The 15,419-nt window shown below is 40.1% G+C and overlaps 1 protein-coding gene across 5 annotated transcripts in view; it reads left to right on the forward strand.

The window, feature by feature from the left end:
- The window catches only part of AGPAT4 (1-acylglycerol-3-phosphate O-acyltransferase 4), an 83,453-nt gene that overhangs the window by 3,216 nt on the left and 64,818 nt on the right, over positions 1 to 15,419 (forward strand). For 2 of the 5 annotated variants that reach the window (XM_033011670.2, XM_033011664.2), the window contains exon 2: positions 11,991 to 12,221. The exons of 1 other annotated variant lie outside the window; for it this stretch is intronic. In XM_033011670.2, coding sequence (XP_032867561.2) covers positions 12,044 to 12,221 — 178 coding nt within the window. In that variant the 5' untranslated portion in view covers positions 11,991 to 12,043. Of the gene's footprint in view, positions 1 to 11,990; positions 12,222 to 15,419 lie in introns of those variants that run through there. 2 more of the 5 variants (XM_033011668.2, XM_033011669.2) reach the window with 1 other exon arrangement.

The following is a 15,419-nucleotide window of genomic DNA, read 5'->3' on the forward strand; positions in this document are numbered from 1 at the left end:
GGTCAGGGTAAGGTCAGGGAAAGAGGAAATGGAAATGAATGAGAATACCTGTGTGTTGTGGCAAGGATGAAGATGCTGTAAAGACCCCTCTTTGACAATATGAGAAAAAGATGACGGCTGTAATGGATTTCCTAAAAAGGTACATAAACCATGCGTTAGGAACCGGGCAGAGCAGTCTAACAACTGTAGTGAGCCCACAGTTGGGAAATGCTGGGTTATGGTCCTGCTACTGGTCCGCTCTGCATTTTGAACTTAAAGCCTTTTACTTCTATGCCTCCGTTTTCACCATCAATCTGTCTTGTTATATTCTGCCACCAAGAGCTTAACACTGAAATCATTTTGTGCTGCTTGCAGAAGGGCTGACCTCGCTTGAGGTTTCTGCTGTAGCATAAATAGCAGGAACAGGGAAGACGATTAACCAGTTCTAGGCTGGAAAGAAGGCAGAGGTAGAGGTCACTGAGAGAGGGGGGTTTACTTGCCAGATGGTTAGGAGCTGCAGACAGAGGCAAGCACACTGATTTCACGTGCATGTGTGACTCTTTATTAACGTCTGAAAAACTGCTGATGTGCATCAGATTTCCTTTTAATCTGACCAACTAAGTTAAATTTAAATCACATTTTTTCCAGCAGGATTCAGGTGAATGAAAAGGTTTGCCTGTGCAGATTCATATGGCAGATTGTGCATGTTCTTTCACCTATCAGAGAAAGGGGAAGACCTTACTTAAAGCCGGCTGTTAAAGACAGGGAAAGAACATATTTGGGGGAAGTCTATGTGTAGAAATGGCACATGATTTTTAATCCATTTCAAGTGACAACTACTGTGTGAAAGTTAAACTGTGTCCTGCTCTCCCCTTGTCTCCACACTAGCCCTGTCTTCACACATCATAGTTTGCCTCTGGTTACCATGTTTTTTCAGCACTTTGGAAAATACCATTACTACAAATGCTACTTTGCACTTCTGGAAGGTCTGGAAGCATTCTGTCTGCAGCAGTCTACACCTGCACTTGAATCATTTATGAGATTTTACCCTTCAAGTCACAGGTGGTTTGTCAGGACTTAGCAAGCTTTAGTTTATTTTATGGTTCTGAGGATATGCTTAGACAGTGCTGAACCTTGCAGAGACTTTACTTGCGCCCCCCCCACGAGCTGGTATTAATGAAAATCACCATAAAACAATGCAGTAGCATCAGTGTTGCCAAATGTACAGATGGTAGGCAGTAGTGATACTGCTATCTTCCCACAACTAACAAATATCTAGAGGATCAAAGTAATTGAAAGAAACTGTCTGTCCCTGTTACTCAATAGTGGTAGCGGTGCCATAGGTTTATAATTAATCAGAAAGGTAACTAGGAAAGTGCTATTCCCAAGTCCATTGAGCCTTCAGTGTGTCACTGTCTGTTTTTTACATGCCTGTGCCTGTACCTCTGGGAGTGGTCATCAGTTTTTCATTTCACCCAAGATAGAGTCAGAGAAAAGCTTCATTCTGAATTTAAGCCTTGTAAAACTGTCTCAAATTTATTTGAAGCTATCAGGACAGATGCTCAAAGCCAGGCTTTAAAAAGGATTTAGGCACCTGAAGTTGTGCAGAGATGTTGTAGAAAATCCAGGTAGGTGTTGATGTATCTGATGCTTAATTTAGTGTAAAATTTATAAAAATGTTACTGGATTTTTACTAGCATGTTTAGGACCTGTAACATCTGCACACTTACCATCCAGTAAAGTAAATGCTGTTGGATCAGTCACAATCTCTGCATGATTTTGCTGGAAGTTTAAGGTGGTTTTGACTAGCCCTGGCTTTAGGTAGTGAGAATACAAGTTCATTGATTAGTTATATCACATTTTGCTGTTTTTGAGGTATAATGTTTTCCAAACAACGAGGACTATTGAAGCTTGTTGAGAGATTTCTTTTGGCTTCAACATTGTTTGAATCAGATCCAAAATGAAACCTCCCTTTATTATTGGACTTGATAAATCTGGTGCCTGTGATAAAGGCTTTTATTCTCTGAAGTTCTCAAATTAAATCAGGCTGTTAGGGGCCTGATGATCAGGGAGAATGAGGAGGCTGAAAGTATTCAGTTTGTGGTGTAGCGAAACAGTTCTGAACACTTGTGTCTTAGAGGTAGAGGCAGGTGAAAACTGATGTGGAATGGGACTGCTGAAATGTGGGTAAAGCAGTCACCGTATTTATTTGGATTTTTACCTGGCATCTGGATGTCTGATTGTTTTGTGTGTAGGTGCAGCTGAGTCTTTCACTGAAGCTGGCATCTTATTTTTTGGAAGTGTGCCAACCACATCTCAGCTGTAAGATGTATGTTTTTCTGAGTATTGGGTATTACCTCTTTAAGGCAGGAGTTGGTTTTCTTTGAGTAATAAATCTGGAAGCTTCCCTGCCACATCAATTCTTCAGTTAAGCTATTTTCTACAGAAAGAAGCATTAAAAAATACTTAATTATTTAATATTAATATCCTGTGTATTCCTGTCTTGGCATGGTTGCATTTTGTGTATGCATTGTCCTTTCCAATTTTGGGATGTGATTTTCATAAAGGAGAAGTTCAGCTACTTCACAGTGTTTGGTGTTATATAGTAGAATACAGCCAAATTAAATTAAGACTTGGAGGATAACAAAAAATATCTTGTGAATCTTTTTCTGTTTAATATTTCCTTAGCAGTCAAAGACCATACTAATGAATGTTATTTCATATTAATTAAAATATGCAAATGGCTTAGCTGAAGGAGTCAATCTACTGCCATAGAAGATCAAAACCACTGCCAGCTCACTTGGAGCTGTAATCAGGTGGATGGCACTTTTAATTTCCAGCACTGTTGACAACATCATGTGATTTGTACTGGAAGCTTTTGGATCCCCTCACAGGTGAGGTCAGCACTGTTCCCTCCAGTCCCTGAGATTGTGGAGCACAGAGGATGCAGTCTGTCCCACGTCCCCACTGCGTCTGTGGCTGCGTTGTTAGCAGGGCTCAGATCCGCGCCATGGGAGGACGTGATTGTCTCCAGCAGGCCACAGAGCTGCTCCGAGACACGCTATGTTAAAAGTACTTATACTGGTTTGGGGGGGACAGTAGAAAAGGTGTTACCAGCCCACAGTCTGGTGGTGGAAGTTCTACTTGTAAACCAGTGGTACTGCCGTCATGGTGTTTTTCTCAGCTCAGTGTCTTATGCCTTATCTTTGCCACTTTCCAGATCTTTCTTTTTATGTTTTCACTGCCACAAATTCTGAATCATTCATTAGTTGCATTTTCTGACTTTCTTAAATAAACAAAACAACAAACCCACACAGGTTAGGAATTAGACTTCTAGGAAAATGTTTAAAGAGGCTGCCCCAAATTACTAAAAGGTAAATCACAATTCCAGAAAACATAAGGAGTTCATTTTATGGGAGCTTACTGAGGAAAGAAAATGATCATTTTCCCAGTGCTGATCTTCTGATTGTTGTCCTTGAAGCATCCAGCAATGCCTTTAATTGCTTCTTGAGTAAGAATAATGAAAGAGATGTAAGTTTATGTGCACATGCACACAATACTGTCATTAGATCAGCACACACATCCTGGTTTGAACCATCTTATGCCTTTGTACCTGTTGTGTCATCTGCTGCTGCTGAAGATCCTTGTGCGATGTGTTTCTTCCCTCGCTGCTCTCTATACGTGGCCTGTGAGGAACTCTTGCAAGGGAAACATGAGCATGGGCAAGGAAGCAAATAAAGGAGGATGAAAAGTACCATTTTGTGTTGAAAGCTAGAGCCTGGGGAACTGGCAGGTTGTGGTTCTGGATCTGGCTCTGCCGTGGCTTTGCCATGACTGTTCAAGGCTCTCTGAGAGGGTTGTTCCGAGTTCCCTGTCTGTAAGATGGGGGCAGCAAGACAGATCTTGCCAGGCTTACTTGACTAGCGTCTTCTAAGTGGCTGTAACTTTTCATATGAGAGGGGATGGATAAATCCAGGAAAGAATTGATAAAAATCCACACAGTTTTCTAATCCTATCCATAAAGGGTTTGATCTTCCATACAGAAATGGACTTGCTCATGCTACTAAGTCTGCTGAGTAGATGTGACACTTTGCTGCCTGGATACAACTGCTTATGTGTGTTAGTGGTGTGGAAAGCTTTCTGTTGCAGAACTGGAGTTAGGCGGTGATACTTTTGTAGTCTAATTTTGTAGCTAAGTCATTGTGGGTAAGAATAGGAGGATTAAATATTTAAAGCTTTGAACTAAACGTGTGACCCATGTTTCCTTGTTGCCTCACATAAAGCTGGTTTGGATGCGGGGGAAGTATTTTGTCTGTTGAGAGTATAGTCAGTTCCTGTGCCTTGTGCTGACCCTTTGCATTGCTGTGAGTGTAATTTACAGTTCTTTAAAACATCTTAAAACAAGATGAGAGTAATTAGTGTACGGCAAGCATAAACCATGAGTCTTCATAGGAGAAGCCTCCTTTCCAAATCTTATTTCTTATCAAGAGAATGTTTGGACTCCCAGCACAATCTTTTTTTTTGTTTGGTTTGTTTTGTTTTAAAAAGGCAACCCTGGTTTTATACCAGATCCTGAATAATCCTTTGTCCGCCTTCCTCCATTTCTTTGGGTTCTTCTGAAAGAAATGTTTTAATAACCACTGGAGAACTCAGTAGCTACTCCTGTGTTGGATCTGTTCCTGAAATGCCTGCTGCAGAGGTGGTCAGCCATAGTGCTGTGTTCCCTTGATGCTGAGTAAATACCATGACACAGGTGTCAGCATCCTGCTGTACTGCCCTAGCTGCCTCTGTAGTTTTTAAAGTGTTCATTTTCTGTGCACAGGAGTGATGGTGCAGATCTTACCATTGAGAGATTTCTCACAGGCTGTGCAATGAGGACCAGTGGGTTAATTAGACAGACTCTGATCTCTGTACCTCAAATGTACAGTTGCCTTAAATGGTCTGTGACTGTTCTGTACACAATTTCATGTATCATAAACACAAACACATCCATACTTATGTACATACATACATATATTTATATTTAAGAAGGTTCAGTTTCTTGCAGACATTCAGATTCTGTTATTTGATAAACCACCTGTACTTGTGCAGCAAGCCAAATCATCCACTGAGGTGACTTTGTAGAGGAGGGGGGTTGTTTTTTGTAGAGGAGGGTGCCAGATGACAGTAATGTGTGGGCCTGGTTACTGTTGCCTAAGTACTTAATGTTGCCTATGAGAGCAAATATTAAATTGGCTATGAGCACGTGATATAGCTGCTTGTCCTAGAGTCTTTGGTGCTGTTCACCCCTGTTATTTTTGAGGAACTGTCCAGGTTGCTTATATTTGTGTGATAGCATAGCCCACATCCTGCTTAGACTCTCAGTATACTGTCTTATAAATTTTTGTTTGCTGTTTAGTTCCTCTCCCTTGCTCAGTCCCTAAATTTGACTTGTGTTGTTATGTTGCCCTTGTTGGCAGTGCAAGTAACTTGGTAGTTTAATGGACCCAGATAAAATAAAAGAGGAAGCAGAGGGACTCTGGTCCCTAGAGCTGAACTCTGGGGGCTGAACTGATACACTCTTCCAGGTCTTAAATATCTTAATGGAGCTTATCCTTTTACTTTTCCCAAGCAAATTGCAGATAATTATGTTTTGCAGAAATACGTGTATGTATATATATATATATATATATATAAATGTATTAAAATACAGAAAGTTGGGTGGGAAACAGTTGAAGAGCAACACTTGGCATGCTGGGAAGAAGCAACTGCCTTCCACTGCTGTTTTTGTGAACTTGATGTTCCGTACCTGAGAACTGCTGTACTTCACCCCAACATATTTTTCGGGGATCTCTCAAGGAGCTTGGAACAGAAGTGCTTAACTGCAAGGGGTTTACCCTCTTCAAATAAATACCTCCCTCAGCATCAAGCCCTGCAGTCCCTAAATACTGCACTGCCAAGGATTTCTGTATTGCTTTGTCTTTAATCCCAGCTGCCTACAGCTTCCTTGTTCAGCTCCTTCCTCCCCGAATATTTCATGCTTCTGGAAGAAGGAACAAGACTGAGCTGCTTCTCACCAGAACTCAGGCAACAGCTCCCCATCTCTCCTGCTCCTTCCCAGGCTGTGCACGCCTCTCCCAGGCTGCTGCTGTCTTGCTTGCTGCGCGCTATCAACACTTCCCTTTCTGTGTGGTAAGGGGACAAGCACTGAGGCTGTCAGGGCTGGAAGCAGCTATGCTGTGCATTTTACCAGCAGAGAGTATGTGTACACACATAGAGAACTTGCATCCTGGCGAGCATGCAGAGTTTGTGTAGCTGTCTTTTCTCTACATTAGATCACAGCAGGAAGAAAATTTAACAGGGGAGGGGGAAAGCATTATGATATGGTAACCATTTAAAAAACTCCTGGTTTACTTTAATTTCTTCAGTTTATACTTCATTATGCTAATTTTCTCTGAGCTCAATAGAAAATTAATACAAATTCAGTTTTATAGCAAGTCTATAAATTGGAAATTGTAAAACTTGCTAGTAGATAGTGTTCATTCTTCAGCCTTTGAAACAGCCAAACTTACTGATCTCTCCTTTGTAGCAGTGTGTGTTACAAAAATACACAGCTCAGGAATGCACGACTCCTCCAGAAAACCTAAAAACGTTCTTAAGTTCCCTTAACTTTGGGGGAAGGACTTAAGATATGCTCAGATTCTTTCCTGATTTGGGACTTTCCTGAGGAGGTGTGGTGGGTTGACCTTGACTGGCTGCCAGGTACACATCAGATTTCTCCTTCACTCCTCTTCCTCAGCGGGACAGGGAAGGAAAATAAGATGAAAAAGTTCATGAGTTAAGGATGGGGAAATTACTCATCAGTTACCATCATGGGCAAAACAGGCTCCACTTGGGGAAGATTCATTTAATGGATTGTCAACTGTTAACAGAGTAGGGCAGTGAGAACCAGACAAAACTAAAACCACCTTCCCCCAAAGCCTGCTCTTCTTCCCAGGCTCCTCTTGACTCCTGACTCTTCCACCTCCCCTGTCACACCTCGAGTGGTGCAGGGGGAACGGGGAATAGGAGTTGCAGTAACACTTCTTCTCTGCCACTGCTTCTTCCTTGTGCTGTTCCCCTGTTCCTGCTGGGGTCCCTCGCACAGGGTATGGTCCTCCAGGAGCAGGCTGCTCCAGCCTGGGTCCCCCACAGGCTGAAGTTTCTGCCAGAAAACCTGCTCCTGAGTGGGCTCCCCTCCACGGTTGCAGTGGGACAACCTGCTTCACCATGGTCTTCACCACGGGCTGCAGGGGAATATCAGCTCCGGTGCCTGGAGCACCTCCTCCCCCTCCTGCTTCCCTGCCCTTGGGATCTGCAAGGCTGTTTCTCTCATGTTTTTCTCACTCTTCTCTCACAGCTGCCATGCAGCATTTTTTACCCTTTCTTAAATGTGTTATCACAGATGTGCCACCAGCGTCACTGATGGGTTCAGCTTTGGCCTGTGACAAGTCCCCTCTGGAGCTAGCTGGAACCGGCTCCGTCTAACGTTACGGGGAGCTCCTGGTGTCTTCTCACAGGAGCCATCCCTGAAGGTCCTGCCACTACTAAAACCCTGCCATGTAAACCCACCACAGAAAGTAATGCTCTAGTAGTTGCCTTTGGGGGAGGGGAGGTGGGAAGTGATTCAAACCCTAATTAAGCATGAGGCAAATAGATGGATAATTATTCCTACAGACTTGGTTTTTTTTTTTTTTTTTTTTTTTTTGTGTGTGGCATGTACAGATATATTCTCCTTGGAGGTGAATACATACATGGACACAACCTCACTTTTGCTAATTTTTGATGCTCACTGACAGAAGGAGAAGAGCACAAGGGCTTCCTGTGTCTTGCCTTGCATATAGAGTCCATATACAGAAGCATTGTTAAAATGGACTGATATGAAGTACAGTGCTGCTATCTGTGCTGTGCTGATGGCAACTGAAGTTCACATAAAGGCACTACCGAAACTGCTGTAATCTGACAGGAGCATGTTTTCATATTCTTGGTCTCTGTAACTCATCCATTCAAGAATCTGGTTTAGATGAGAAAATGCAAGAATGGACATCGTCATATGCTCGGTTGTTCTTAACTTGCAGCAAAGCATTTAAGAGTTTTATCAAAGATGAGACTTAAGAGAAAAGCTTTGCATAGTCTTTGAAGTATGCTGTTATGAAAATAACCAGGTATAGTGCTGTCTTGCATCTGTTTCTAAGTGTGGACAACGTTAGCTTGGTCCAGATGCTGTCAGATAGTTACCATGTTGCTTTCCAGACTCCAAGGACTCTATTTATTACGCAGACTTTGGACAAGGTGGGTGAGAGTTCTTTGCTTCATTCTCGTACTTCTGTAAAAGTGTGAACAGTTGTGTTCTTTACAAAATCACTAGTTGTAGTCTTAAAACTTACAGACTTTGAAGTACAAAATAACATTGTTAATTGGCCACAGCCTCTGCCAGAAGAGAGGTGTTCACCTTGTGTATCACTGGTGTAACATTGCCTTTTCTTCTATATCCTTCGGATCAGTTATTCTAAGAAGAAAGAAATGCTGCGAGTAGTTGAAGTAGAAAACACAGTGGACCTTGCTGAAGAATGAAACTTGGGGGGAAAGGAGGTAGAATGAATAGTGGTGGAGTTTGCTTTTAAATCTCATCCTGTGATCTCTTAGTCACGTGAATAAATGCTTGTTGACTTGCTCCCTAGACAGGCATTTGAGGTTTAAGTCTTTTGTTTTATACCCAAGGGAAAACTGTTATTAAAGAATGTCCCTATCTGTTTTTGGTGCTCTGGCTGGCCATTTTCTCCTAATTCATTTTAAGGGGTGTTTGATAGAAGAGAGCTTCTTGGCAGCTCTCCGATCTTAATAGCTTCTGAGAAAATGCATTGATTGGCTCTTTTGTTTTCAAAAGATTGCTGTAATTTTCAATCATTATCTATAAGGAAATCAGTGTAATTTATTAAACCAGCATCATGGATTAAGAGTTAAAGACTTGATTCTTTATCACTTAAACTGGTGTTACGTTGATGTTGCCCACGAGGAACTTTAGTAAGACAAAGAGCAAATGGAAGAAGTTCCTGTGAATTCTTAAAAAGCAAGCTTCTAGACCTCTTTCACAAGGTCAGAATTGATTCTTGAGAATAAATTTCTATTTCTTTTGTTGCTTGTACCAATAATAAACTGCATTTCTTGGAGTTTGAGTAATGAAAACAGTCCAAAAAGTATCATATTAAAAATAATCTTCTAAGAATGAGCTTATGCCTTTGAAACAGAACACTTAACTAGCACTCTGTATAAAAGGTTTGGGTTGCAAATTTTATAGGGGAAACAGCTCACATTTAATCAGAAGAGAAAATTAATCTCTCTAGTCTCCCTACTTTTCAGAAAACCAAAATTTAAGCAGTGGCTCTAATTTCTTGTTCCTTTTACAAGCAAGTTAGATGAATTTCAGTGGTACTGCTTAAGTAGATTTAGTTTGCCTTTAAAAAGTGTCTTAGAAGCTTTACAGAATTGAAATCTGATGACTGAAGTATGAAAGCAAGGAATAAATTATTTTCAAACATTCCATTGTGGCTTTGTAAAGTTGTAAGACAGTAATTATGTTTTATCAGGGTCATCTGATCTTTATTTTATTTCTGTGAAGTTTTGTTTTAAAGACCCGGTATAAAGTAATTGATTCACATAAACATAACATTTTAATGCAGTTTGGTTACTATTACAATGAAAAAAAAAAAAAATGAATTGGTGGGCTAATGTTCTGGTGAATTCTTCCTTGTCACAAAGTCTGTCAATCAACTGCTTACTGCAGTAGATTTCTGTTGATTATATCAAATAGTGAATTTTCAGGTCTCTACTGTAAGTATACAGTGCTTTTCTCTTACACATGGATTTATTTTTGTTTTGTTTTCTGTCTAGTTCCTTACTGATCTCTGGGAATTACATTATATTAGAGTGGTTCTGTGAGATGGAATTAAACAGGCCACCTAGCACAAAAAGCTTTTGATGAGTTTTAACCAAGGACAGCAGGATAAACCCAGTCATCGGGGTTTTGGGCACTGTACAGTCTTTTAAACCATACACTTGTAAGTAACTGGTTGCTTCCATTCTGACTGACTGTTTTAAAGAGGTGATCTAATCCTGCTACTTGGCTTGGTGAAGTACCATAGTCTGAATTGGGGAAGTGAAATCTTGTATCTTTCACTGTAAACCTATTCAAAACTTGGGTTTGCTTTTTTTTTTTTTTTTTTTTTTTTTTTTATTTTATTAAGTGTTTGGCTCTATCTTCAGAGTCTGTGATAGGAGAGGCTGGGGCATGAATCATTGCAATGGTTCCTATTAGACCATTTCTCATTCTACTTAGCCTTTAACAAAAAGAAAGCCTTTGGTCAAAGCCCATGCTAATGAATTGTCTGCCACCCTCAGAAGCGTATCTTTAATAGAATGGTTGGTTAAAGCTTGAAAAGTTTTTGCAAGTATCATGACAGTAGTTACTACAATGAACAGAGGCTTGTTCTGCTATTCTGAGCTACAGATGGTGTCTGCTTTGGTACTGAATAGTGCAGCAGGATAAAGGGAACAAACTCTGCCATATACAAAGGGCACATTTTATCTGCTGATAATAGGCTTGGGCCTGCCATAAATTCCTTCTATAAATTATACAACAATACGGATTGTCTTTTCCTTAAATTTTTCTTCATCTTCCTTGCTGTTGAAAACCTGGCTAAAGAACTTTCTATTGCTTTGCATCAGTTCTTGTGTGTGCTCTTTGCCGTGGTAAGCATAGTCAGCAAGGGCAGTAAAACAAATATTTCAGGACACTGCTCTAGACTCAGTGCCTCACATAATGGAGTCTCATATAAACTAAAAGGATAGGCATAAAGATTTTTTTTCATCAGTTAAGTCCCTGGGATGCTGACAGCTGCCGTTTTGTTATTGCCTATGATGGGCACGTTCAGAAATACTGTCTCAGGTCTTCCTCCCTGGGCAAACTCTCCTACGCTTCAGAGGGAGAAACAGTCTAAGAATGGAACAGGATGGTAGCACCTTCTGCTTAACTGTATTCAAAATATTGGGGTGTTGTTTACTGAGAGATCACATCTTCATATTTTCTCTCCTAACAAATGAGACTGGTGTTGGCGCTAGCGATGGTGGGGGGAGGTCAGTATGGTATTTGGTAGGCTGGAATACTTGGCAGAGGACACTTTCTCTGAATGCTCAGCTGCTAAGGTTGGACTGGTCCTTTCCAAAATTCTGCAAATGTTTAAGTAACCTAAGAGTTGATTTTTTTTTTTTTTTTTTTTTTTTTTTTTTCCTGGAAACACTGCTCGGTCATGGGTTAGCACTGTTGTTGATGTTTCCTTTTTGGGCTTACGGAGTGTAACTGGCAGATTTACAGTGTCAAGGAATAATTGCACAAGTTGTGTGTATTGTGCATAGCCAAGCTTTTATTCTCTTGCCAAAATCAACTGATATTTGAATGTGACAAAGGAACAAGACAATAAAGTTAGAATTAAAGGGCTGGTGCTACCTCTTGGTTGGGGAGCATGGCTGGCATAGCCTGTAGAGGAAGGCACAACTTCTAACATAAAGCTCTAAAACTTGTGTTTACTTTGGAGCTGCTCTTGAAGACAGCAGAGGCCACAGTATATATCTTATATTTTAATTTTAATTGTCAGTACTTCATAAATGGATTGTTTTGCTCAAATTTTATCAGTTAAGACCTGATAGAGTAGTATTGTAGTCGATGAAGTGGAGTCATATGCTCATAGATTTTGCAGAATTAGGACTGAAATGTGAAAATTTGTTTCCAAAGCCAAATGTAAATTGATTCAGAAATACAGTGTTCTCTTTCTATGCTTACTTTTGCAAATATTGTAATCAGGCCTTTTTCTACAATAGAATTAACTTTCATTTTACTGTATTTAGTGTATTTAAATGTAAAATGGGAAGTCTGTTTTAACAGTCTGTTGATAAAAATAAATGCATTCTGTAACTGCTGACACTGTTTGATTTTTCAGGTTGACTTCTGAATTTTGGGTCTGAAGGTACCCTCTTGCTTTCTCAGCAAATCATGGACATCGCTGGCTTTCTGAAGTCTCAATTCATTTTCCACCTTCTGATCTGCTACATATTTATAGTGTCAGGACTGATCATTAACTTCATTCAACTCTTTACACTTATACTCTGGCCAATCAACAAGCAACTGTTCAGGAGGATCAACTGCAGGCTGGCTTACTGCATTTCAAGCCGTAAGATTTCTTTTTTTTTTTTTTTTAAAAGTATTTTCATGTTTTGTCTTGAGGGAATTGGTAGAAAAGTTCTGAAACAAGTTTCACAGTAACCTATATAAAGGTCATTGCTGCTTCCTATAGCACTTGCATTTGTGTGAAGAGGTGTATACTTTGTTGAAATGTCCTGTTCTGCTGAAGTGTTTTGCTCTTTTATATAGGGATACTTGCTTGACTCAGGATGTTGAAGAAAGAATGCTTCTTGTTTGGCTATCCATCTTGTTCCATTAAGCCAAATGAGAAATATTGAACAAATAATAGCTGAATTTGCTGACATGCATTATCTGAAGGCTTACAGTGTTAACAAGTCACTTCCAATAATACTTTCAGTCTTTTTATCATGCATGATTTTGTTTATGATCTTGGTTTAAGTGTTTCATGTGCAAATACTGTTCAGGACTGGGAAATAACAGTAAAAAAAAAAAAAAGGAAAAATCTTTGATTTCATGTGCTTTTTTCTTAAGCCAGTTATAAACTGTTTTTTCTTTGAATATGCATTTCAGACCTTAAGCTGCATTGGTATGTATTCAGTATACACATATAGATATCATATAGAATACAGTAGGCAGCCTGTAGGCATTGAAAGAAGAAGGAGTTGCAATTCTTTTTATTTTCTGGGGTAGATGGGAGCATAAGCTCAGGATGTTACTCGTAGAAAGACCAGGCTGACACTTGACTAAACAGGTAATTCCAGTGGAATGAATGAGACCTGTATCCATTAATCTCTTTTTTGTTATTAGGAGCTTGGTAGAATCTCCACCCATCAGTGGTGGATTATCAGAGCATGTGTAGCGTTGCTGATATCAGTCTGCTTGTATATTTGTTTTTAGAGCTATGGCTGCAGTTTCAGCACTGATTTGTTTCAGTGTGACTTCTGACTTCAACATAATTGCTCTCAACTTACAGCAGAGACCATTCTCCATAGGAGCTGTTAAAAATAAAGTAATGCGCCTGTGTTCACTAGCTGGGAGTGTGCTGTTAAATGTGTCCACCTTCCAGAGAGATTTCCCTGGACCTTTCTGAAACTCAAAAGTACTTTCTAAACCAGAACTGTTGCAAAGTGCATGCCTTTTGAGGCTCCCTAAAGATTATTCTAGTGTGATGTTACTGTCAATGCCAGGTGAGTTATGGATGGTTTCATACCAGGGAAAACAGTCCTCCAACACAGTGTTTAAGAATTGTGTTGCAGAGATGCAGCAAAGTGATTTCCTTCAGGTCACCTGGTCTGCTACTAGGAACCTGAAAAGGGAAAGCATTGCTAGTATTCATAATGAACTGCTTGAGGGAGAAATCTGCCACATGCCTCAAAGTGGAGGCCACTAGGATTTATTTCTCTCTCATCAGTGACTGATGTGCAACTATCCAAAGCATTTGTTTTTAAACACACTTTTGACTTAAATTTCAAAGCTGAATCAGCATGTATAGCCCCAAATAAATTGAGGGTGCTCTTTCATTATTTCTGTAATAAACAGGATATTCCTGCTGAAAATTTTCATTTCTGCTGTCCGTGTATATGTACCTGAAGTGTAGTGAGTTTTCAAGTACTATTCATTTGTATGTACAAACAGTGGCATGAATATGGCCAGGATTTTACTTTTTGCCTGGTAACACAGTATGTTTGAAGCCATGGAATGTAGAAGATACTGTACAGCTATATACAGGTTTATATATGTATATATTATTATTGTTTTTCATGCTATGCATTCTGCCCTGTTCTTCCTTTCGGCTACTTAGTGCAGAGACAACTACTCTAGTGTCCAGACTGAATCCTCCTTGATATGGGAGGCTGGTCACTGTGTAAGAGCAAGTAATACTGCATGCTGGCTCTTGCTTGGGCAGATGGCTTTGTCCTCAGGGTTGCTGATCTGGTCTTTGGTGTTAATGCCACTGGAAAAGGTGGTGGTATGAGATTTTTGCCCAATCATGCTCAGAGCAAACTATCTCTAGGTTAAAGGCAGTTATTTTAGCTTTACAACAGAGCAAGCTAGCATTTGATATGAGTCATCCTTATCTAAGTGATACTTGAAAAGGGGAAAATGATAGTTAATCAAGAAAAGTATTTGGAAGAATTGAAGAATACAGTAGACCAATTAATCAAAATGGATGTGTTTTTGTAGTAGCGTAGGTGTAAGATAATGCCTTTTGGGGGCCATTGGTACGGTGACTAATAACACAAGTTGGGTCTGTATGGGTCTGATGAAAGTCAGGGAAACAGCCTACATTTTGAGACAATGAAACTTAGCTTTGGAGAATGTAGAGTCATGTGCTTTGCAGTGGTGGCAAGCATCATGTTTCTTTGATTGGCTGGTACAGCCTGCGTCACCAAGTCAACCAAAGAGTGAGATAGAGTGGGCAAGGTTTCACTTAAGAATGGAATGAAAGCAGCAGCAGCTGCCTTTAGGTCTTGCAGGTTCAGTCAGTTTTCATTTGATGTCAAAGGTAGAGAGAAATGATTCTATAAAATCGGGGGACACTGTTTCATCTTTGACACTGTGCTCTTTGGGAAAGTTATTTTGTATTTCAAGCAGTGCTGGAGTTTTCTTCTACCCATTTTCTTCCTATCTTCTTTCTAATACAAGAACATAATATTCTCACTTCTCCACGTGCAATGTCTGCTGTTGCACTGCGTATGGGAAGTTAAATTGCTGTTGTGATTAATGGCTTGTCCTCATTTCAGTAGTTCTGCTTGAGGTGTGGGTGCTTAATCTGTTCACGTGAATGAAGCCAGACTAGCTCAAATAAAAGTATTCCTAGAATCACAGAATCATTTAGGTTGGTAAAGATCCTTACCACCGTTGAGTCCAACCATAAACCTAGTGCTGTCAAGTCCACCACTAAACAGTGGAGCTTTTAATGGAACAGAGCAGGTGTAATGGCACACCCCAAATTACCTTCAATGATCGGTGTTGAGAAGTTGTTGTCTTTCTTCAAACCAATTGTAAATCCTGGGTTGGTCAGATAGGGTGAATTTAGCTTCTCTGCTGACCTGCTTCATTATGGATTAGCATTGGGGAGAACTTTCTAATGACTGTTGCAAATTAAAAAATATTGGCTCTGATAAACTGTCAGTTTTTCTGCTGTGGCTTTTTATGAACTTTGACTTGGGTAAGTGTTCTTTAATTGCAGATTGGAAGCCTAGTTCGGCTTGGTCTCCTGGTC

This window comes from Tyto alba, unplaced genomic scaffold (genome assembly GCF_018691265.1).
Source record: "Tyto alba isolate M040663 unplaced genomic scaffold, T.alba_DEE_v4.0 Super-Scaffold_22, whole genome shotgun sequence".
Lineage (NCBI taxonomy): Eukaryota > Metazoa > Chordata > Aves > Strigiformes > Tytonidae > Tyto > Tyto alba.